We start from the raw sequence: 24,252 nt of genomic DNA, 5'->3' as shown, positions 1-24,252 counted from the left end.
GTAAAATGCATTGTTGTGATAGGAAAGAAGAGAGGAGCTTCATAATGCCGTACGTCAGGGGAATCTTTTGAGAGTTCGTGAGCTTCTTGAAGCAGATGATGCAGAACTTCTTGCTATTGCAAAGAACATATATGGTCGAAGCAGTCTGCATATAGCTGTGCTGTGTCAAGATGAAGAGATCACACAGTTTCTGACTGATAGATTTCCTGCAACACTGAAAACCGGAGATAATGTAAGTATGTCATTCCATTCCAACTTGTACTTATTTACTCCATTCATTAAGTATTACAGCCAGCTATGTGCCATACAAATAAGAGCAAGATAATTGGTATAGCACTAGTGCATAAATGAATCACAACATTATAAGCCATTTACAGGCAGAGTCATTATAGTTATTGATATATGAGTGGCGTGTAATCAATAAAACAGCTACACCTGCTGCAGAATAAAATGAAGTAAGGAACACTGAAATATGTACTGATGGAAAATTTGGAGTAGAATAAAATAAGTCTACAGATACATCATCAGTTCCTTATCAGTGAGCAGGTGAGATGGAAAATGTAATAATTTTTAGACAAAATCTTAAGAGTTAACAAATTCTCTCTCTCTCTCTCTCTCTCTCTCTCTCTCTCTCTCTCTCTCTCTCTCTCTCTCTCTCTGCCCCCCCTCCCCCCTCTCTCTCTGTTGCTCCTGACTACTTTAACAACAATGTGATTTCTAAACATGTGACTACAGATCTGTGAATATGTATAACAGGAAACATATAACTACACATCCACGAATATAGAAGTCGCAATGCATTCCATCTGATGATGAACATAAATAATTAAAAAAATTTAGCAGTCTTTATTTGCAGTGCCAGCAGAGAGACAAGGCTTAGTGATCTCAATGCTAGTCTTAGAGTGGTGATAATAAATGTGGACAAAATATTTATCAAGAAGACTATAGAAGATCTGTGTGTCTGGTATATCTAATACACAATCACTTACATCCTATCAATATTTCAGGCATACTAGTACCATTTAGATCAAAAGTGAGAGATAGCGAAGAGTTATAAATTCCATTCTGAATAAAAGTGTATCAAGTGAGGAATAAAATACAGCAAAGTTATCATTTGGGAAATGTTGAGGAAACAGATTATGACTCTTTCAGATCGGAAGAGATTGCAGGGAAGCTGGAAGATTAATACAAACTCATAAATTTGTCAGTTGATCTATGCTGAATCTAATGAAAATTTTGTCCATCATATTTCATAAAATAGTAGAACATTTTGGTCCTATGTAAATTTAGTGAATGACAAAACCCGTCATCTCATCTCTTATGGATCACTCCATTGTCAAGACAGAACACAACAAGAAGAAAGGCTGAACATATCTTTTTTTTTAATTTAAAACTACAATCCTCTGTCTGCCAGGCTGATGTGTGATATTGGAATAACCATCACCAGTATTCAGAGACAACAAAAATACTGAAAGTAAACAACCAACTAAACATGCCAAACTTTCTATTAGACAGAATTTTTGGGGAATTAGTTCATAAACACCAAGAAACACTCACGTGGGGAAAACATGATTAGAAAAGAGTGGATATCATTCTACTGAATATTATGTGATATGTACAATGAGCACTGAACTCAGAGTCAAATATTTATACATTGCAGAGAAACATGTTGAGCAGATGAAGTGCTTGAACAAAGCAGACTGTAAATCCAAAATATAAAACTGCTTGATGATAAAAATAGTTACAATGTTAAATGTAGCTGTGCTTCGGAATGGCTGTATAGTGTGTACTGATAAATGTGTGAACAAAATAAGTTACTTTGATCATTTAACGAGCTTAAGTTAAACATTTTATGGTGTGTATATGTGGATTAGTAATTGTTCTCGGTGAGTAACTAAAAATACGGCGATCTGTTGAAAGAACAGGGACATATTGTGCTTTGAAACTAACTAGTGCACAATGGCCGCGACCAGTTCGGAAAATTTGAATTCTATTTACGAAATAAGTGAGGAAGCGTGGAATAAACTGTGTTCCTGTACCAAAACAGCAAGAAAAGGCGTGTGTTGTGTAAAGTGTAACAGGAAATTCCATTAGTCGTGTGTAAATTCAATGAATAGAGTGAAAAGCTGGAAATGCAGTGATTGTTTTCGTACTGACGGTGATGATATGGAAGAAATCAAAACAGACCCGTTAAAAACGTGTGTGTGCGAAAAGTTACAGAATGAACTCAGGATAGTAAGAAAGGAACTTAAGTAGCAAAGAATGAAACCAAGTTGGCAATTCGTTCACTACATAAAGCCTTGTCAGCATTACAAATTACAAATACAAAAGTGATTGTAGTTGGTCAAGGGATGAGAATACCAACACATGAAGTACGGCAGTCAACCCGAAAAAAGAAACCACAACCGAGGGACCAGGATTTTTGGTGGGATCAGCAGTGGTTTCACAGACGAAAGCAGTTAACAAAGTGAGTCATCAAATGGATGAACAGGTATTTGACTATCATAACACACAAGATCACAGTGCATCAAGATTAAAGACATTAACAGAACCTACAACTTCAAATATAAAGTCAAATTGCTCTCAGAGGAATACAGACAGAGGCAAACTACTTACTTTTCTACAAGTTAACATACGTTGTATTAGAAATAAAATTTTAGAATTAGAACATTTATGTAACACTGAGCATGTAGTTGTTATATGTGTATCTGAGCACTGGTTAACACAAGAACAAGTAAATATGTTCATTCCCCAAGGGTATGTTGTGGGAGACATGATATGTAGAAAACAGAGAAAGAATGGTGGGGCGGGAATTTTCGTCAAAGAAGGAATAATGTTTTCCAGAACTGATGTATCTACATACTCCTCAGAGCTAGATGGGGAGTTTAGTTGTGTAAAACTAATGAATGAAAATATAGTGGTAGTTAGTCTATATAGGTCGCCAGATGGTGATGTAAATTTGTTTATTGAAAAATGTGAATTAATAATTAAAAAAATATTGAAGAGTAAAACGAGAATTGCTATATGTGGTGATTTCAACATAGAAATGCTTAACACACAGAGACCAGTTGCTAGGACATTTTTGAATATGCTAAGATCATTAGACCTCTATTGTACAAATAACTGTGCCACACGTAAGAATGCCTGTATAGACAATATTATTGTGAATTTCCATAGGGAGGATTTTACAGTTAGACTTGCAAGAAGTGGACTTGCAGATGATGAGCCACTACTCCTTACCCTCTGTAAGAGACAGCCAGTTAAAACTAAAGAATCTAAAGTAGTAGTGGTACGAAGACAGAAGGAAGAGTACAGAAATATGTTTGTTGATAGATTAGGAAGTGCAGATTGGGACTTTATATATAATTGTCAATTTGGAAAAAGGGAAGCTGAAATTAGCTTTGGTAACTTCTTAAAAAAGTACACAGATTTATGGTATTCTTGCTCACCAGTAAAAAAATTAGATATCCAAATGAAATGAAAAAGAGAAGTCTGAACTGGTTCACACAAGAGCTAGTAGAAATTAGAGGAAACTTGCATATGCTGTACCAGATGCATAAACAAGCCTCTGGCCAAGGGGCAGAACAGAGTGTGAACATTCATAGGTCATATCTGAAATGCAAAAAATACTATAAAGCTAAACTACTTCTGGCAAAAAAGCAAGCAGTGGAGAACTATATAGAAAGAGCTCCCAATAAATGCAAGGCAGCCTGGCAAATAATAAAACAAGAGAATACATCGAAACGCACAGAAACAGTTCTGCTTGATCCTGAAGAATTAAACGAGTACTTTTTAAACTCAGTTAAAGAAATAAGTAACAGTATCAAAGCAACAAATTCATCTGCAATGCCTGTTAACCTGGCATTTCAATGGAGGGCTGTCACACCTGCTGATGTTATAAAAGCTGTATCCAAATTTTCAGGTTCTAAAAGTATGGACTGTTTTTGGTTATCAAATAACATAATTAAGAAGACAATACACTCAATCGCCAAACCATTAGCTTATATTTTTAATAAATTTGTAGAATTTGGAGTTTTTCCGGATGCACTAAAGGTATCAAAAGTTGTCCCAGTTTTTAAAAAAGGAGACAAACATCTCCCCCAAAGCTACAGACCAGTCTCCATTGTTCCAATATTCTCAAAGGTATTTTAGGCGCTGATACACACACAAATAAGCAAGTTCTTTGAAAAACACAATATCCTATGTAACAATCAGTTTGGCTTTCGAAAGGGGAAGAACACAACAGGGGCCATCTTGGAAATCATTGACCAAACCTTAACAGCTTTTGAAAATAATAACATGGTATCACTGGTATTATGTGACCTAAGCAAAGCTTTCGATTGCATTCCTGTTGACATACTACTGGGGAAACTAGAGTTTTATGGGGTGAGAGGAAGCACTTTATCTGTGATAAATTCTTATTTAATTAACTGAAAACAATTCGTTTCAGTCAGAAATTTAAATTCTTCCATCATGGAAATCAGCACAGGTGTACCACAAGGGTCTATCCTTGGACCCTTCTTCTTCATTGTCGCTATTAATGATTTACCTAAAAGTATAGCTCACCCTGTTGTGTGTTATGCTGACGATACAACACTACTTACCACACATCAGAACATTTCAGATCTGAATAACCTAACAAAAGAAACACTAGATAAGGCCCTGGACTGGTTTGCAGCCAATAAGCTCCTATGCAACCCTGACAAAACACAACAACTTTTAATGGGAACATCAAATGAAGTAGGCAATAAGTCAGTATTCACATTGACTCAAAACTATATTGGGAGGAACATGTCAATCATGTATGTGAAAAAATATCTCGAGTGGCATACCTTCTCTTGAAACTAAGGGAGGTAGTGAGCTTGGAGTACCTCAGGGTGACATACTTTGGGCTATTCCAGTCACATATTTCATATGGTCTTATTATATGGGGGCACTCCCCTCACATCAAAAACGTATTGAAATTACAAAAAAAAGTCATATGTATAATATGTAAAAGAGGTCATAGGGAGCACTGTCGTCCTCTTTTCTCCTGACTCAGAATACTTAAATTATAAATTTATACATCTATGTGTCTGTACTCTATACTAAAAATAATATTTCAGAATTTATTGCCAGAAAGGAAATACACGAACACAACACCAGGGCGAACGGTAATTTAGACATACCACGCCATAGATTAGCGAGAACAGGAAATTCCCACAAAGTTAACCCACTCAAAATGTTCAATAAACTGCCAATTCATGTTCAGTCTATGGATACAAATTCTTTTAAAATTAAGTGGTACAGCTGGCTGTCAGATCATCCATTCTGTGACATTAAAGAATTCTTTGAGATGCCTGAGGAGAATATAAGCATTTAAAAGTTGTCTGTAGTTAAACATATTATTTTGTGCTGTGGTTAATTGTGTGTAATTACAAAGTTTATACTATAAACAATAAAATACCTTATTATATTAGATTATAAGATAGCTTGTTGCGTTAGCTTTTAAAAGCTATCCTTTGTAATTTGGTACACTGCCATGCTGCTAATGTATTTATAATGTATTGACAGAAGTTTATTTTGTTATTCTGTACGTACTAGTACATCTTGTATGACGAAGCCAATATCATTGTAAAATGATCAATGGTGAATAAAATTCTTGAAATTCTTGAAATAGGTAAATGAATGATTGAAAATCGTCTTTCTTGTGAAGCCAGATAAAAGTCATTTCTAAAACGAAACTTTAGACCTTGTTAGAGTCACAGTTGTGAAAGGATTTACATATTCTCCAATTTGGATTATTTACCTCAAGATTTCATAGAAATCTGCTCTAAAAAGATAGCAAATTTTTATCCGAAACATTGAAAGAACATGCATCTCAGATTTACAGCTCTTTACACACAGAATACAGCTCAGTGTAATACTGAAGGAGATATATGTGTTAAAAGCACTGTTTTGAAGGGAGAAAACACACAAAGTCAGTTTATACTCATTTACTCATTCATATACTATTTATCAAGTCAGCAGGTACATTGGACTGTACAAAAGGTCCAATTTTTCTGAATTTTAAATATTGTATGTAGTGTACTGTAATGTAAAATCCAAATTTTTGACCTAGAGAACCTTGTGCTAGTTTGGGAGGAGCCATCAAACTGAAATTTTGACATTTTTTCCCCTAGCATCGGATGCAAAAATACCTTAAACCTTTCTTGTAGAGTGTACTAAAATACAGCAAAATCATAAAAAAAGTTAAAGGGACAAGTTTTAGCATAATTTTTAACTGTACAACTTTTTTCAAAAGGATAATGGTAGGTACCTCTTATGGTCAACGTTTAACAGCAACAACACCCTTCCCCACCACCATATCTGCTAAGTCCATGTAAAAATGGCAAAAACTGCAGCTTCTTTGTGGCAGATACTTCTGAACTTACTATGTTTAGAACCCTAAGGTCACCTCCTTCCTTACTGTCTTCAATGAGATCTGTTTTCAGTATAGATCAATAACTACACAGAAAAGCATAGTTTTTCATCTGTGCAATGACTCTATAAAATTTCCATTACATGTGATATGATACCATTTCTTACCAGCTACATGGATAATTTAAAAATGCAAATTACTCCTAATGAAAAAACAATTAACAGAATACAAAGTCACTTGAAATAAGTCAATGCCTTGACTAATTTTTCCCAAATGACAAGTCAGATTTGCCATCAGCTTCTTCCACTTCAGTAATGACGTATTTGGTGGGATTTTACTGTTGTCATAATCATCAAAACGGAATCTGCAGCTGCATTCATCATTGTCATTGTGTGAATCATCCCTCCTCATATTAGCTCCTAGCCCCAAACAATTGGAATAACTGCATTACCCAGTCAGGTCTGCACATACAGGTCAATACAAAAAGTATTATACTGGTTGGCCTTGTGAGTAGGTAAGAGTTTCATGAAGATGGAGTTTGGGTTATGCCGTGAATTCAGAGACTTGTTGGTTATTTTTTTTTTTATTTATTTATTTATTCATCCATCTGTGGAACAATAAATATTATATGGATGTCGTCAGTTTACAACACATGAGCACACATTTACATTTACAATGAAACAGGTTTCTCATATTTTGTGTAGTTTCTATAACTACTCATACACACATTTATAATTACATAATATTTTGGTGATAATGTCATATGTTGCTAATAATCTACATCTATGTTAAATATTCTCTTACAGTATAACAACTTTTACTTACTAAGAAGATTTTAAGCTTTTGTCTGAAAGTGAGGGGCTCATTTATTTCTTTAATTTCCTGTGGTAATTTGTTATACAGTTTTATCCCATTATAAAATATACTTTTTTGCGTCTTTGCCTTGTTCTTTCTATCTAGATGGAGGTGGTGACAAGCTCTTGTTTCATGGTCATGTATTAAGCTGTTTGTGTTGTACATGTTGAGATTTTTCTTAATGAACATTATGTTCTGAAAGATATACTCACAAGAAACAGTTAGAATGCCTAGCTTCCTAAATAATTCTAGACAGTGGGCCCTGTTGTTGCTGTTTGTTATTATCCTTATGTCTCTTTTTTGTACTTTGAACACGGTTTGTATGTTACTGGCACTTGTTCCCCAAAACATGATCCCATAGCTGAGGACTGAGTGTAGATATCCATAATATGTTATTTTAAGACAGGTATTATTGCATACCGGTGCAAGGATTCTAAGAGCATAGCATGCTGTGGATAATTTTTTTGCCAAAATGTTGACATGGTTTGTCCATTTCAGTTGGCTATCTACATTCATCCCTAAGAATTTGGTACTTGTTACACATTCTAATTTATTATTATTAACTTTTATTCTAGTGTCATTGTGTTTTTTGTTCAATTGGAAGTTAATATAGTTAGTTTTCTTTACACTTAGGGTTACTTTATTTTTTAATGACCAGTTGTGGACATCATTGAGAGCCTTGTTTGCTCTTTCTTACAGTTGTGTTGGAATTTCACCTGTTATTAGTATGTTGCTGTCATCAGCAAAAAGTATTTTTTCTCCATGTCTGATACTTTATGGGAAGTCGTTAATGTACATAAGAAACAATATTGGGCCTAATACACTTTCCTGTGGGACGCCTATATTCACATTTTCTGGGTCAGACAGGTGTTTTATAAGGGAATTGTTTGAAACTTGTAATATCTCAACTCGCTGAACTCTGTTTTCCAAGTATGATTTCAACCACTTCTTTGTCACATCTCTTATTCCTATTTGCCCTAATTTATGAAGCAAGATTTTGTGATAAACTGTATCAAAGGCCTTGGACAAGTCTAAAATTACTTTAGTGAACTGTGCTATAGCAGATTGTGTGCCTTTTCCGGGCCGAAAACCAAATTGGTCATTGGAAAGAAGGTTATATTTATTCAGGTAATTTTGCAGTCTCTTTTTGACTAGTATTTCTATTATTTTAGAAATGATATACAGTATAGAAATCGGCCTGTAGTTCTCTACATTTTCCACATCTCGGTTTTTAAGGATAGGTATAACTTTTGCTTGTTTTAGGTACTCTGGAAAGTATCCAGATTCGAAAGATTCATTAATTATGTCTGTTAATGGGCCCTTTATGGAGTCTATACATTCTTTAATTATGCAGACTGGGATTTCATCAAGTCCACTTCCCTTTCTGTAGTTGGCAAAAGCACCATTGAGTTTGTTGGCTGGTTCTGAGTTTATTTAGTCTCTCTAACCATATGTTCAGCATATACTGTCACCAGAAACCTTTACCCTGCTTCAGAAATTTGGTGTGATGATGTGTTAGCGGTGGCTGAAAAATAGCAACCAAGTCAGACAGAAAAGGATTTTTTTTGTGTGTGTGTAAATAATGCTGACTTCTTCTTTCCTTGCTCAAAAGGGTCTTAGTCTCCAAGTGTGCTGATGTTTTACAAAAGCTTGAAATTTTGTGTGGACTTCAATGTGAGATGCTTTTAATAGTTTCTACAATGAAAATCTGTCTCAAAATCTGGCAGAAAATTCTAAGAGATACATTGGTTTTATGTATAGTACAGCAATGGCAAGACACAATCAGTATCTTCACTGAGGATAGCAATGTTAATGTTACTGACGACAGCACCACTAACTTGTCATCCTGCATAAAACTCTTCAGGATGCATAAAAGGATAGCGAGAATCATGGCTAGAAAAATAAGGAACAAACCCTGCAGCCCACTATTTAAAAGGATGGGGATTCTTCCTTTCCCATGTATTTACATCTTTGAAAGTGCAATGTTCACTAAGCAATATGCAATAACAAATCATATTGTCCTCCTCAAAAATGAAAAACTGCATCAACATGACACAAGACAGAAAACTGACTTCCAATTGCTCCAAATAAAAACCAGTTTGCGCCAAAAAGGAACACTACACTATGGCAAAATTATTTACAATAAGTTGCCAAAATAAATTAAAGTAATAAATGATCTGAAATAAATTAAAGCAGTATCAAAGGAATATCTATTAATACATTGCTTCTATAGTCTGGATGAGTTCCACCAAAATTTTTGAGAGCCTAAGAAAGTTATGTGAATAAGCCACATTATTTATCACTTTAAAAAATTGTGTAAAAATGACTACCAACTTGTAGCATGTAAAGACTGTAATCATTAATATTAGTTTATTCATGTTTTCAGTTGTAATTTTCTAGTAAAGTGGTCACAGCTGAAAAAAATATATTTATTACTGTAAAAATGGAGATAGATTTGCACTGACCTGTCCAATATCAGATGTGCTGCACTGTACATGTAAGATTTACTGGACCAAATAAACGTGTATACAGATACTAAACCTCGTTTTTAAAAATTCCTTCATCAAAAAAGACAAAGTAAACATTCCAGAATTCAAATAAAAATAGCTGACAAGATGAGAATCTTAGCAATAGATACCTAGCAAAGCACAACTTAAGGCACTTAATAAAAGCAAAACTTCCAATCCAGATTGAAAACTAATTAAGTTCCTTTCAGAGTATTCTGATCTAATAGGTCCATATATTTCATTCATATGCAACTGCTCACTCAACAAAAGGTGTTTACCTAAGCACTGGAGAGTTCCACAGATTACGCAAATACGCAAGAAAGGAAATGGAAGTAGTATTACAGACTCATGTCACTGGCATTGATTTGCACTACGAATTTGGAACATATGTGTCCAAATGAGAAAACTGATTATTGGCATAGTGAGCATGGATTCAGAAAATATCATTCTTGTGAAACACAACTTGCACTTTATTCTCAGTAAGCTATGAGTGCTGTTGACATGGTATAAAAAACTACTTCCTTAATTTTAGGTTTACAGAAAGCTTTTGACACCATTCCTCCCAATCAGTTCTAATAAAATGGCATGCCTATGAAGTATCATCACAGTTACACAACTGAATGTGTGACTAGTCAGAAAGATCACATTTCATAGTAACTGACAAAAAACCACTGAGAAAAACAGATGTGTTATATGGTGCTTCCTGAGGAAGTGTTACAGATGCTATGCTGTTTCTAATATGTATAAATGATTTAAGAGACAATCTGAGCTTCCTATGAGATTGTCTGTAGATGATGGTGTTGCTTACTGCCCCACTTATGTCATTAGAAGATCAATTGCCAAGTTATTTAGACTAGATATCTATATGGTGCAAAATGTGGCAAGTGATTCTAAACAACAAAAAGTGTGAGGTCATCCACATGAGTACTAAAATGAATCCACTCAGTTTCAGTTAATCACATAAATTTAAAGGCTCTGAATTTAACTGAATACCTAGGGTTTACAATTACTAACAGCTTAAATTGGAACAATCACATAGAAACTGTTTCAGGGAAGGTGAACCAAAGACTGTGTTTTACTGGCTGAACAGCTCAGTGATGCAACAGATCTACAAAAGAGATTGCCTCTATTACACTTATCTGTTCTCTTCTGCAGTATTGCTTCATAGTATGGGATCCTTATCAGACAGGATTGATAGAAGGCATCAAAAAAGTTAAAAGAAGGGCAGTTCATTTTCTATTGCCATGAAAAAGAGAAGAGAATGGCACAGGTGTCAATAGGGTGGCAATCATTAAAACAATGGTATTTCTTGTTACATTGAGATCTTTTTACTGGATTTCAATCACCAACTTTCTTCTCCAAATGCAAAAGTACTTTGTTGACTCTCACCTACATAGGGGGAAATTACCATTTTAATAAGGAAAGAAAGATTTAAGTGTCCATTTTTCCCACATGCTATTCGAGAGTGAAACAGTAGAGAAATAGTCTGAAAGTGTTTTGATGAACCCCCTACTCATATAGATGTAGATGTAGCTCCCTTGTATCTACATGTTGCTCAAATGTTCCTGACCATAACTCGGTGAACATCACTACTTGTCCTTTGATGTACTGGAGGTGAGCCTGCACAGTGGAGTGAGTAGATGCCTGTTGAGAAGTTTTCAGTATGCAAATAATGAAGTAGCCTTTAGCAATGACCTTGTTAAATTCCTAATGATCCAATTTCTCTTTCAAGCTGATTCTGACCTGGTAACACAGGTGTGTACTATTAGCATAGATGAAGTGAGCTGCAGCCTAGAAGTGGGGAATCATTTCTTTGACACATATGACTTGTAAGTTCCAATCCATCAGGCATTCAGCTTTAAAGTAGTGTTTCATTAAGGTACAGATGCAAAAATACTGGCCTCATAGTACAATGTGAAGAAGCCCCATTTTATCAGCCCAGGCAGATATACTGGACGGTCAGGGAAGGGTGGAGGGTACAGACCAGTTTGGATCTCATGAGGACACAGGTCCACCTGGTCACCCAACTCTTCAGCCCAAGCAGAAATGAACAACAGTCTCTCTCTCTCTCTCTTTCTCTCTTTCTCTCTCTCTCTCTCTCCCTCCCTCCCTCCCTCCCTCCCTCCCTCCCTCCCTCCCTCCCTCACACACTCACTCACTCTCTCTCTCTCTCTCTCTCTCTCTCTCTCTCTCTCACACACACACACACACACACACACACACACACACACACACACACACACACATTGCTACTTCACTAAGCAAGCAATTATCACCACTATATTCTACATTTTGTTTATTGTCTATCAGACAGTTCTCTTCGTAGTGGCTGGTGATCTGCTCTGTACCATTATCTATTTTTCATCCAGGATATTCCATGATTGTATTACATACATTTTTCATTTGCATGCAGCTTGAAAGGACTGCATTACACTATGCAATGGGTGTGGAAAAAGTTGAAGAACTAAGTACATTCCTCATAAGAGCAGGAGCCAGAAGAATTGCAAAGGATCTGGTATGTACATGTCTCATGACTTAATAAAATCATAACACTGTTAGGTTATGCTATTCTTAAGCTCTTTATGGTGACTCATGACTGAGTATAAAATTTATTTCAGCGCATACTTGTTGTTTAACTAGCTTAAATTATAATTATTATGGCACTACAGAATGTAAACAGAAATATTCTGATAGAAAATTGAAATGTAAAATTGTTTCTTTAGTACAATTCAAACATGATTTTATTTTCATTTTCCACTTTATTTTTCAGAAAGGGAGACAGCCAAGCTACTACTTCATGAATAAATCAGATATACTCAGGCTCCAAGAAGATGAAGATACCTTTAAAATGTAACATCTTTTCATAAGGTCCTTAAATGTATGTAAGACATGGACTAAAAGAATCCCATTTAAATGTTGTGGTTCTGTTGCTTTATGCAGCTAGTACTGAGTAATTTCAAATAAATAATGGGCCAAGTTGTAGTTCAACAAAATAATAATACACATACTTCTTGCTGTGAAAATATAAGTAAGATTATATTTAAGAAAACAGTATTAATAAGTTTCCAGTTGACAGTGTTACACTTTTAGCCTTCCAAAAATATTTTCATTGTGACTTTCTGTATCTGTATTAAAAGAAATGGAATCAATCACTTCATTGTGTAATGTGTAATATCTCAATATTTTTCACCTCTTTAATGTTTTCTTTCTTTGTTGTCTTAAGACAGTGACCGCAAGAGCATCTGCATATTTCAGCCTGTTGGGAAAGCAGCCCTTATCAACTGACATTTATTGTGAGGCAGATTGGGATGCAATATTGTGATGACCTGCTTTTATATTTTTATTAGAACTTCATCTCAGCTCACAAATTTATGATTTTAAGGATTTTATACTGCTAGCCACTTCATGACAAAATACCTGAGTAAATTTATATTCTGCAAAACTGTGCTGCATTATGTTGGGGTCCATCTGAGGGGGAGAGACGTCATCCATTTTATTTGAAGTTTTATAGTTCCTGTTGAATTTTTCATAGATTTCTGTGGAGTTTTTAACAGTTTTCTCATCAATTTCTAATACAGGATTAAAATTAGTAGCTTTCTCAGCACCTACTTCAATCCTTACATTTACTATACCATTTTTAATTAGTTTATGTCATATCAGATGAATTTACTGTTAGCCAATTGTCCTGCTTACTTAATAACTCTTTCAAACATTCTTTTGCACTTGTTTACATACATGAGAAACTCTGGATCATGCTTATTATATGCTTCCAAGTACAGTGCCTTCTTTCTAATGCTAGAGATCCTGACACCCTCAGCAGTTACCCAAGAGTTTGTTTTGCTGGATTTGTCATGTGCTGTTGTGAAGGGAAAATGTTCATTGAACATACGCATGAATTCTGGTATGAATCTGACTGTATAATGATCTGAGTACATGGTGCTGAATTCAGTGTAGTGAAACAATGTGAATAACACTGACAAATTCAAATGTTACTACCAAATGGGATCCATGAATGTTCATTAAAAGAGAAAAAGGTTATTAAGATATGTGAGGACTTTTTATGTTGATTTGAGGATGGGAGTGACAGTTCTCTCCATATGAAAATGTAAATTCTTTGTCAAATTAAAAGTTTTTAATGAAATCCTCAACAGATAAAGTTGTGTAGTTTGTCTTTTAGAGGAGATAGTGAATAGTGAATAGTGTTTTATTTGTCTCATAACATACAATTTCTAATCATATGATTAGTGCACAGGAGACACGTCAAAAAATGGATAACACAACTTAGGGCTAATTAATACAAAGAATTTTAACATTAATATAAACTTTTATTTTTCTTTCCTCCCTTTTGTGAAGGACAGCTACATTTACACACAAGACTATATGTAAATTTATCCTGCTCAAATGTTCAGTTCATCCTTCATGAACTCCTCAACAGTGTAGTAGCAGCGTTTGACAAGTACATCATATAGCTTTGTTTTCAGTGTCTCTAGCTTCATACTCAGAACATTCTTTCCTTTTAGCTTGTTATGGATTTTCATTGCCATATACTGAGGAGACTGCGCATGTAGGTTTAACCGTTGAGTGGGAAGCATAAAATTGTCTTTGTTTCTTGTGTTATATGAGTGACTGAAACAGTTTTTCTCAAATAACTCTAAATTGCTATGTAGAAAGATGATAATATCATAGATGTATAAGGAGGGAACTGTTAATAACTGTTGTTTTTCAAATAGTGGGCGACATGATGTCCTTGGATGGGGGGTACACATGTTCCTTATTATTCTTTTCTGTAGCTTTAGTATGCGCAATATGTTGCTCGAATTTCCCCAAAAAATAATACCGTACCTTACAACTGATTGAAAGTAGCTGTGGTACGCAATTTTCCTTGTATTCATGTCTGTTGCACCAGCTAATATATGCATAGCAAATGCAAAGCTACATAATTTGTTTAACAGGTAGTCAACATGTTTATTCCAATTTAAATTTTTATCTAGGTTTAACTCTAAAAACTTTACAGAATCTACTTCTTCTATATCCTGATTTTTATGAGTTATTTTAATTTCTTGGGGCTTTGACTGTCCTGCTTACTGGACTATGTGGGTTTTGGGGATGTTCAGTCTTAATCCATTCAGTTGGAACCATGTTTCTAGTTTGTTCATTGTGTTTATTATGTAGAGAGGGATGTTTTCTGGCTCCTGGTTTTCAATTAATACAGATGTGTCATCTGCAAATAAAATCGATGGAGCATTTATATTGTTCGGTAAATCATTAACATAGAACAAGAACAAAATAGGTCCTAGAATCGAGCCTTGAGGGACACCTTGGAGTACTGTTTTCCATTTTGAATAGTAATTTGCTGCATTTGATGAGACAATCACTCTTTGTTTCCTATTTGATAAGTATGAAGTAAGCCAATTTAGAACATTACCCTTGATCCCATACTTGTCAAGCTTATAGATAAGCAGTGCATGATTTACAGAGCCAAAGGCTTTTGTGAGATCACAAAAGATTCCTGCAACTTTATTATGGTTGTCTAATGATGTGCTGATCTTGTCGAGAAGCTTGTTAATTGCATCAGTAGTACTTTTGCCACGCTGGAAACCAAATTGGTTTCCGTAATAATATCATATTTCTGCATAGCAGCAGCATTTTCAAAGATTTTTGAAAGGACTGGAAGGAGGGAGATGGGACGATAATTCCCCATATCCTATCTTGACCCTTTTTTGAGCAACGGTTTCACTTCCGCATACTTCAGCACCTCTGGGAAGCTTCCTTGTTCAAAGGATTGGTTTATTATTTTAGACAGTGGGTATCCTATTATTTTACACACAAATTTAAGGACTTTTGCTGGTATTCCATCCCAACCTGCAGAATTTTTGTTTTTTAGTTTTAATACAATTTTTTCTACATCTATGGTTGAAACTGTTTTGAATTTTGTGAGGCATTCAGAATTATGATTTAGTCCAAAGGGACATACATTGTTCCCATAATCTGCAACATCTGGTTTCACTACATTAATGAAGAACTCATTGAGCATTCTGAAATTTGAGCCGGATTTACAATGATCTCATCTTCAAGCTTAATTGTACTAATTCCATGTCTAGAGGCTTTGATACCTAATTCATGTTTTACAACTGATCACACTGCCTTTGATTTATGCTTGTGTTTTAAGATTAATTTATTATTTGTCATTTGCTTTGCTGCTTTGACAACGTTCTTAAATGTACTTTTGTATTGTTTAACATATTCAATAAATTCAATTTTTTTATTATGTCTTAGTTCCTTATGTAGCTGCCTTTTCTTAGCACTGGAGATTTTTATACCTTTAGTGATCCATTTTAATTTTGTCATTTTATTAAAATAAGTTTTTTTGTGGAAACATTTCACTGAAAACACTTAGAAAATCCTTTGGAAATGCTTCAAGATTTGCTGTGCATGAAATATTTTTATCAAAGTTCCATTCTCCTTGAGCTTATCATGGAATAGAGTCAAAGTTTCTTGGTTGAAGATCATTTTTACATAAGCTTTTTTACATGGGACTTCTCTACCTGCTCTGGGTAGCTCAATGAATAATGCTAAATGATCAGAAATTCCTAGATCTAGACAAAATTTATATCCATTTTCAAATACGTAATTCGTTAAAATATTGTCAATGCATGTGGCTGACTGAGCATTTTCTCTTGTAGATTCAGAAAAATTTAATTTGAAGCCATATTTTTTTTATTAAGTCTGTAAATTTTGATACCTCACATGTTTCATTCAACACATTGATATTGAAATCAGCAGCAACCACAATTTTTTTCCTCTTTTCTTTACTGAGGTATTCTAACAAACTCTGAATTTTACGTAGGAAATGCTCAGTCGTCACCTTCCCTGGGATTCTATAAATTGATATTATAACAACATTTAAGTCCTTTAACTCAACACAGCAACTTTCAAAAATACACTCTTCATTAAAACAACTGAAGTCGCATCTTACATGGTAATCTAAATCAGAATGAATGAGTATGCTCAATGCTCGTGACTTATTTATCCTACAAAAGCTGGTAGCTACCTTGAAGTTTTCAATTTTATTTCAGATTTTTATGGTATCACTACTAAGCCAGTGTTCATTTAAACAAATTACTTTAACACTTAGAAATTCAGATAAAAAAACTTGTAGCTCATCCAACTTAGAGCTTCTGTCACATGAGTATTCAGCACTGAAACCATTTATATTACAATGCATTATATAGTTACCACTAAGATCATCAATTTTATTTTTTAAAGACCTAATATTTAATAATGAGCCATGTTCACAAAAGGGTAGGTCTGGATTCTTCTGTAGCATCCCATCACCTTGCTCACTTGGCTTGTATATTTCTTTGTCACTTTGATGTTGTATACTTACATCCATAGTTAGATTCTTGATGGCACTGGATCTGGATGGTGCTGAAGTGATTTCCCTGGCGCCAGCCATAAAAAATCACTGTTCCTCTCTGGAGCTTTCCTTGTTCTGGAAGACACACGTACAGCAGCTTGATTGTCTTCCAGTATTTTTGGAGCTTGCAAAATTTGTGCTCAAAGATCCCCACTAAACAATCAGATTTGAGTGTCAAATTATGACAATGTCAGCACTGTAACCACAACAAGCCAGAGTGTTGCCAATGAAGAGAATATACTTTTTCATAGAATTTGAGAATGCCAAGTCAAATACCAGTTCAAGGACTATAGAGGAAATTGACAAATTTGTCTTGCATACCATTTTCTTCTGTATGAAACAGTACAGACAGGTCATCACCATTGATCCATCTGTTGCTATGGACAATAATTTCTACAGTTGTGACATTATAATAGCCACATTAATTACATGAAAGAGTTGCTGTACTTTGCTGTTTCCGACATTTTGATCACAGCTGTAGAAAACCCGAATTCAGTATTAGTGGTAATATTGAAAAAGTGTTTCACAAGTGAAACTCTATGGAATGGATAATGTTGTGGTGCTCCTACTGTAATACTCTTGGAAAAAGGCTTTTATTTTAATCCTCACATTAAGACCAACAACATTTATTACACACAATTAACATTCCATAACAACAGATTAAAATTATCTAGTAGTCCACAAACAGAAATAGTTCTTCATGAAAAAGAATACAAGCATTAGTTCCCAATGGAAATTAATAACAAAATTTAATGTAAGTACAGGCAGTACTACTTCATTATGTATCCATATGGAAATTATAACATTAAGCGTTCCACTTAAGGCTTGTAGTGAGACCACATGCACATCAGGTGAAGCACTATCCAACACAAGTCCAAACTGGTTCAGGTAAACATCAGCAGCAGTCATAGTTCACTTGCAGAGACAAAGTCAGATAATAGTAACTGAGAGCAAGCCCACCACCTCATATTTTCCCATTACAGAAGTTAACACAAACAGCCTGTCATGTCACCAACTTTCCCACTGAAAACTTCCTTTGCTGGATGTGGGCAACGTTTCACATCCGTATCTTCCATTCACCCATCTGGTGGTGAAGTAAATTTCTCCCTCCTTGAACGAGCATGATGTGCCAGTACCAGACTGGCCAGTGTGTCAGAAGGCAGCAGTGGAAGGAGGCCAGGAGCTGGCCAATATCAAGACGAAAGGTGCCCAAGAGACATATTGGGTCACCAACGATGATGGTGTTGGTTTTGAAGAGATTTGCAGAGTCCTACAGAATTCTGGGGATGAAGATTTTGCTGTGAGATGTGGCAAGTCTGGTGATTTGACCTTCGTTGACACTGGATCAATGAGGGTGCTCCACAGCTCATGAGAAGAGAGAACCAGACAACTATCTGCAGTGGCCAGAAGTAGAGAGCACTACAGTATGGTTGTGACAGCAGAGATGATGGACTCTCTGATGATGGAGGCCGCTGACCAGGTTGGAATAGCCACTAACACCACTTAGCACCCCCACTGTTCTTCCAAGGACTCTTGGATCCACCCCACATTCTGCCAAAATATGCTTGCCCACATTGGGTACCCACACAGAATAGTGTGGATGCATCTGCTTGGTGTTACAGGGTGGAAACAGGAGGTCCAGAAGAACTGTGTGAGGTTGCCCATGAAAAAGCTCTGCTGAGTTTCAACCATTGATCAGCATGGACCTGTAAGAAGCTAGGGAGATGTTTCATACTGAAATCAGTTTCACATACCTGAAGGTTTTAATATCTGAACTGTGAGTATACAAACAAACAGTCCTGCCAGCCCATTTGAGGCTGGATGGAAAGGGTTTTGTGGGTGCATAACCTTTTGAAATCAATAGCTGTGAATTTGGTACCACTGGAGGTCACCAGCATAATGGATACACCCTCTGTTATAGCCAGCCATTGTTGGCTACTTCACCTTCCAGTACAATGTCCGTCACCAGTGGGTAGCTGCTCCTGGACCACAGATGCTTCTCCTCCAGAGAGTGTTAGGGTGCAGAGATGGCACTGCTGACAAATATCTGTTGACATGCTGACCACTAGCAGGCATCACTATGGGTACCAGCTTTGCTCACAAGCAGCAAACACATTAGCAACAGTGGCGCTGCAATCAAGGGGGCTAGTTTGCATCCTCAGGTCACATGCCTCCCAAGTGCAGTCACTGCCCAACTGCCAGGAGGCATCACTTTTTGCTCAGTTCTGGACTTTACACCAGTCACTTACAGAGGCCCATCTATCAGAGACCAACCCAGGGGGCCACATCTACACTTCACCATGACATTGTGCCAGGGATGGAATTTAGCTAGTGAACTTGAGCTTAACTGTGACCATCATGACTGGCATCATTAAGGACTCTTGACTGTGTATTCCTTATATCTGACCAGGATAATCTTTTATTTGTGTTATTTCTAAATTTGCACCTATATTGAACTGTGCTTAAATGTGTGAGTTTGTAATAAAGTGTACTGGAAATACTACCTGGGAATCATCACTCCTGAATCCTCAATTATTTTTGTTCAGCCTTCCAACCAAGGAAATAAAAGTTGGCAATGAGGATAAAGCTTGCATTCCCAGTGTAGTCATCTATTGTCACAGGATATGGAACCAGATGCAGCTGTGTTCTGCTGGCTGCTGCCGTCCCTGGCTGAGCCTAATGCTACCTTTGCCTTTGTGATGGAGATGTAGCCATTGTTCTCCTTCCTCACATGGGTGGCACAGCACTTCATACCTTCACTCTTTCAGGTGTCTTATGCCACCGTGCTGCTGTTCCTTGCTTCCTTTGATGCACTGACCTCTCCTCTTCCTTGCATTTCTGCACTGCAGGCTATGATACCTTTCATTATGCACGATTCCTGCCACTCTCACTGCTATCTTTGCATGCTCCTACACATGTTGTGTATCTGGTGACATCTATCTCTCCACTTCTTGCCACCTGTCAGCCATTTTCCTCTCTCGAGATGCTCCACATGCCATGCATATTGGGCTGTCATTCCCATTCTCCTGGGAACTATAGCTGTCATTCCTGTTCTCCTTGTGCCTATGACATTTCTGCCATCATGGCCCACTGTCCAACCTCTGGGTGTGATGTCTGCTCTTTCACATACTCCCCTTTGTGTGCCATTGCCCATGGCCTTTGTGGCTTTCCAGCGATCCATTCTTTCAGTGTCCATGGCACCTTCCCATCACCCCACACCCTGTCTCTGCCCTCCAGGCACGTTCCTTTTCCCTTTTTCACTGCTTTCACAATTGTCCTTATGGTGACCTCTGCCCCATACGATTTCTTTTCATCACATGACTGCCCTCAGCTGAGCCCTGTATCCCGTCGGCTTCCCACGGGCTTGCTCAGCAGATGCAGTTGCTCCTTCCTCACTGCGAGGTCCATATCTCCCATGGCATCACAGCTTCTGAACAAGGAATTCTGCTTGATGCAGTCTTTACACTCGTGCCCATGCCTGCACTGTGCAGGGGCGGTCTTCTCCAGATCTTCCATCTTCTGATGCCACTGTCATCCATAGGACGTATCGCACCTCACCACATTGTACCAGTCTGTCATCAGAACTACCTCCTTGGGCCACCAGTTGACCTTTGCTGGCTCTGCAGCCAATCCTTAGAATTGGTACCCATAACAAGCTGGCCCATGCCAGGCTACACCTCTTGGGGCTCAGTCCTACTGCAACACTTTCTTATGCATTTTTTGCTCCTTTTCAGCTTTATTCCATGCTAGCATATGCTACACAAATTCAGGTCCCAGATTCTGAGCCACAGAGTAATAGCTGTCCCGAGACCCCTGCTCCATTGGACATTGTCTGCATTGACCTTGGGTAGGTGTATCTTCTGTGTAGCCACCCATATTTTTATCATCTTTGGGTTGTGAACGCCATATTCCTACAATAGGGGATGCAGGATATGTGGCCAATGTCAAGAAGGGTCCACTATCTTTTCCTTAAGGGGAGGGGGGGGGGGGGGGGTGTAGGAATATTAAACCTGTTGCATCAACGGTGCTGCTGTAATCAAAGGGAATAGTTTGCATCTGTGGGTCATGTGCCTGCCGAGCACCTGTGAATATCCTACAGGCTGCATACTGAAGTCACCACCCTACCACCAGCAGGCAATGCTTTTTACTTAGCTCTAGGCTTTACATCAGTCACGTCCAGCAGCCTATCTATCAGAGACTAGCCTGGGAGGGACTGCATTTAGTGTACGTTTACACTGCCTGTGATGCGATGCGACGCAACGCGATGCGAGGCATAATGGCCAAAGCGATGCAATGCGATGGAGCGTTCACACTGCACACGATACAGCGCGCGCGATCTGGCCAGCAATTGAGCAGTCTCGGCACGATGTCGTTTTTCCTCGACCCAGTAAATTCTTTTTTATTAGAAAACTGCTCTGAGAATTCAACGCAGTTGTGAATGGGTGCATGAAATCAACAAGGAGAGGAGGGCTTTAGGAGAATTTCATCATTTGTACAGTGACTTGAGAAAAGATGAGGATAAATTTTGGAATTATTTCAGAATGAGTACAGAGACATTTGATTATATAGTGTCCTCTGTTTCAAATAGATTACAGAAGCAAAACACAAATTTCAGAATGGCTATTACCCCTGAAAAGAAAGTTATGATCACCATCAGGTAAGTACATAATATTAAGTTTACAGCAATCATTTTATTATGAAAAATTTACAAATTGTGATAGATTCAAACTTTCTTTTAATAAATTTTGACGTAGTTGATAATGAGAAGTAAAATACATCACAGTTCACTCACTTAAGTATCAAAGTTTTCAGAATGTTGGTGGCTTGAAATAACAATGTCATCAGGTTGAATTTCAGAAATGACTATTTCATTTTGCGGATTTCCAGCAATTACGATTTCAACTGGATTTTCAGGTGCATAGGGTGACATCAACGAATGTGCAGTGGTTGATTGTTCCAATTCTTCCAAAAGAACCTGCTGAATTTTTATCCCGGCTCTCAACTGAGCTGCTGGTGATAGTTTTCGCATTGCTGGCAGCAAACTCACTACAAAATGATAGCTGTCATCTTGCGTTTCTGATTTCGACATTTGTTGCTCAATTAGCTTCAACTTTTGCTTCTCTATATTTAGCAACTCAGAGTTTGTCGATTTCTTGGATCTCCTGTTTTGGTTTGTGTGTAGGGTGGGTGAGGGAGGAGACATCGAAACGCTACCCTCTGAACTTACAGACAGTCTTGAAGAGCTGGCTTGGTTGGTTTCATCAGGTGAAACACTCCCTCTCTCTGTAAGAGCTGGTGAAAATGGTGCGTCGTTGTGTGCGTCGTCGTGTTGCGATGCTGTTCTTTTTATACTGTCTTCGTCTTCCGTGGCGTCATTATGTCAGTCAGGGAGGTCATTAGCTCGTACCACCGCCAATTGGATTGGAAAGGCGGCACGCCACCTTCGTCTCCTGAACGTTCAGCACGAGTTTTTTTGAGTTCAGTGCGGAAAGTGTCACGTAGGTTCTTCCATTTATTCTTCAGTACCTCGCCTGAAAATATAGACGTGAAAATATGCGTAAATAATTAAGTACACTGTATACTTGATAGATTTTTTGTCCTTAGCACATTAACTGCAAATCCTACGGAGATCCTACACATCCTTCAATTACGCTCATTTCATTTTTTTTTTCAGATATTTGTCGATTGGGATGTCTTTCCACGCACTGTCACAGTTGTTTCGGATGGGTCTAACTATAGTCGCACAATGTGTGCATGAAACGTGCGCCACAATATGTGTAATTCTGAGCCCTGTACACCTGCCTTCTCCTACTATAACCACTGCTTCAAACCGCTGCAAAACACATGTATGCCAACTGGAATTTTCTGAATTATGTGGGGGCCATTGATGTCCATCGCAAACAAGCAATTACTCCACACGCAAGCGCAAACAAGCAATCGCTCCAAACACTCGCGCGAAACGCAAACTCGGTTGCGACTACAGCGGAGTCATCGCATCGCACACATCACATCGCTCGGCCCAGCCTGCTGTCTAAACGGGCCCCGCTCTGTTGCCACTGTTAAACCAAGCCTGCCCATTGTCACGCGATTTCAGCGCCTCATCGTTCCGCTCGGTTCGGCATCGCATCGCATCGCATCGCATCGCGGGCAGTGTAAATTTAGCCTTATGCTGGATCATAACATTATGCCAGAAGCCATCAGGGTTGGAACTGAGGTAATCAACTTGAGCCTAATTGTGACTATCATGACCAATTTAATGAATGATTCGTGGTTGCATAATCCTTATATCGGATCAGGACGATTTTTAGTTGTGTTATTTATAATTCTGCAGTATGCTGAAATGTGTGTTTCCAGTGTTTGGTGTTGTAACAAAGTTTACTGGCAATACTAACATGAAATCATCACTTGTCAGTCACCAATTATTTGTGCACAGCCTTACAATGAAGGACATAAACCCACTTACGTGAAGATCTGCCTCAATGTTCCCACCATGGAGTTTACTGGAGGCAGACAACATATGAGAAGTGGGAGAAAAAGTCTATGACAACTAATCACATGGCCCAATGATGTCAGCATAAACTCAGTGTCATGGTTATGTTAGCAGTTGCCATGGAGAGAACAACTGAGGTCGAGCTAGCTGGTGTGCCTGGCAAACAGCATTCTTCTAGCCACTGAAAGACGACTCACTTTCCACTACTTGATTTATAGGGTAGTGTATGGAGGATGTCTGGGGAATAAATCGGACATAGTTATTGATTTTTCCTAGAAATGCTTGACGTTCTTTAACTTCTTAGGCACAGGCTTGTTGTGAATAGCCCCTACATATTATTTGGTGGGACCTCATCATTGAAGATCTAGCCCAATAGGTGGCTGTTGGTTGGAAGAAGGTGCTGCCGGCCGAAGTGGCCGTGCGGTTAAAGGTGCTGCAGTCTGGAACCGCAAGACCGCTACGGTCGCAGGTTCGAATCCTGCCTCGGGCATGGATGTTTGTGATGTCCTTAGGTTAGTTAGGTTTAACTAGTTCTAAGTTCTAGGGGACTAATGACCTCAGCAGTTGAGTCCCATAGTGCTCA

General features: G+C 37.6%; 1 protein-coding gene across 1 annotated transcript in view; it reads left to right on the top strand.

Annotated features, from left to right (window-relative positions):
• LOC126474659 (uncharacterized) overlaps positions 1 to 18,551 on the top strand; it is a 42,025-nt gene extending 23,474 nt beyond the window's left edge. Inside the window, exons 4-6 of the mRNA XM_050102138.1 lie at positions 23 to 232; positions 12,176 to 12,277; positions 18,339 to 18,551. Of these exons, the coding sequence (XP_049958095.1) occupies positions 23 to 232; positions 12,176 to 12,277; positions 18,339 to 18,551 (525 nt within the window). The remainder of the gene's footprint in view (positions 1 to 22; positions 233 to 12,175; positions 12,278 to 18,338) is intronic.
• The last annotated feature ends 5,701 nt before the right edge of the window (positions 18,552 to 24,252 follow it).

This window comes from Schistocerca serialis, chromosome 4, assembly GCF_023864345.2.
Source record: "Schistocerca serialis cubense isolate TAMUIC-IGC-003099 chromosome 4, iqSchSeri2.2, whole genome shotgun sequence".
NCBI classification, from domain to species: domain Eukaryota; kingdom Metazoa; phylum Arthropoda; class Insecta; order Orthoptera; family Acrididae; genus Schistocerca; species Schistocerca serialis.
Note: the sequence above shows the minus strand (reverse complement) of the source record. Positions and strands in the feature narration are given on the sequence as shown.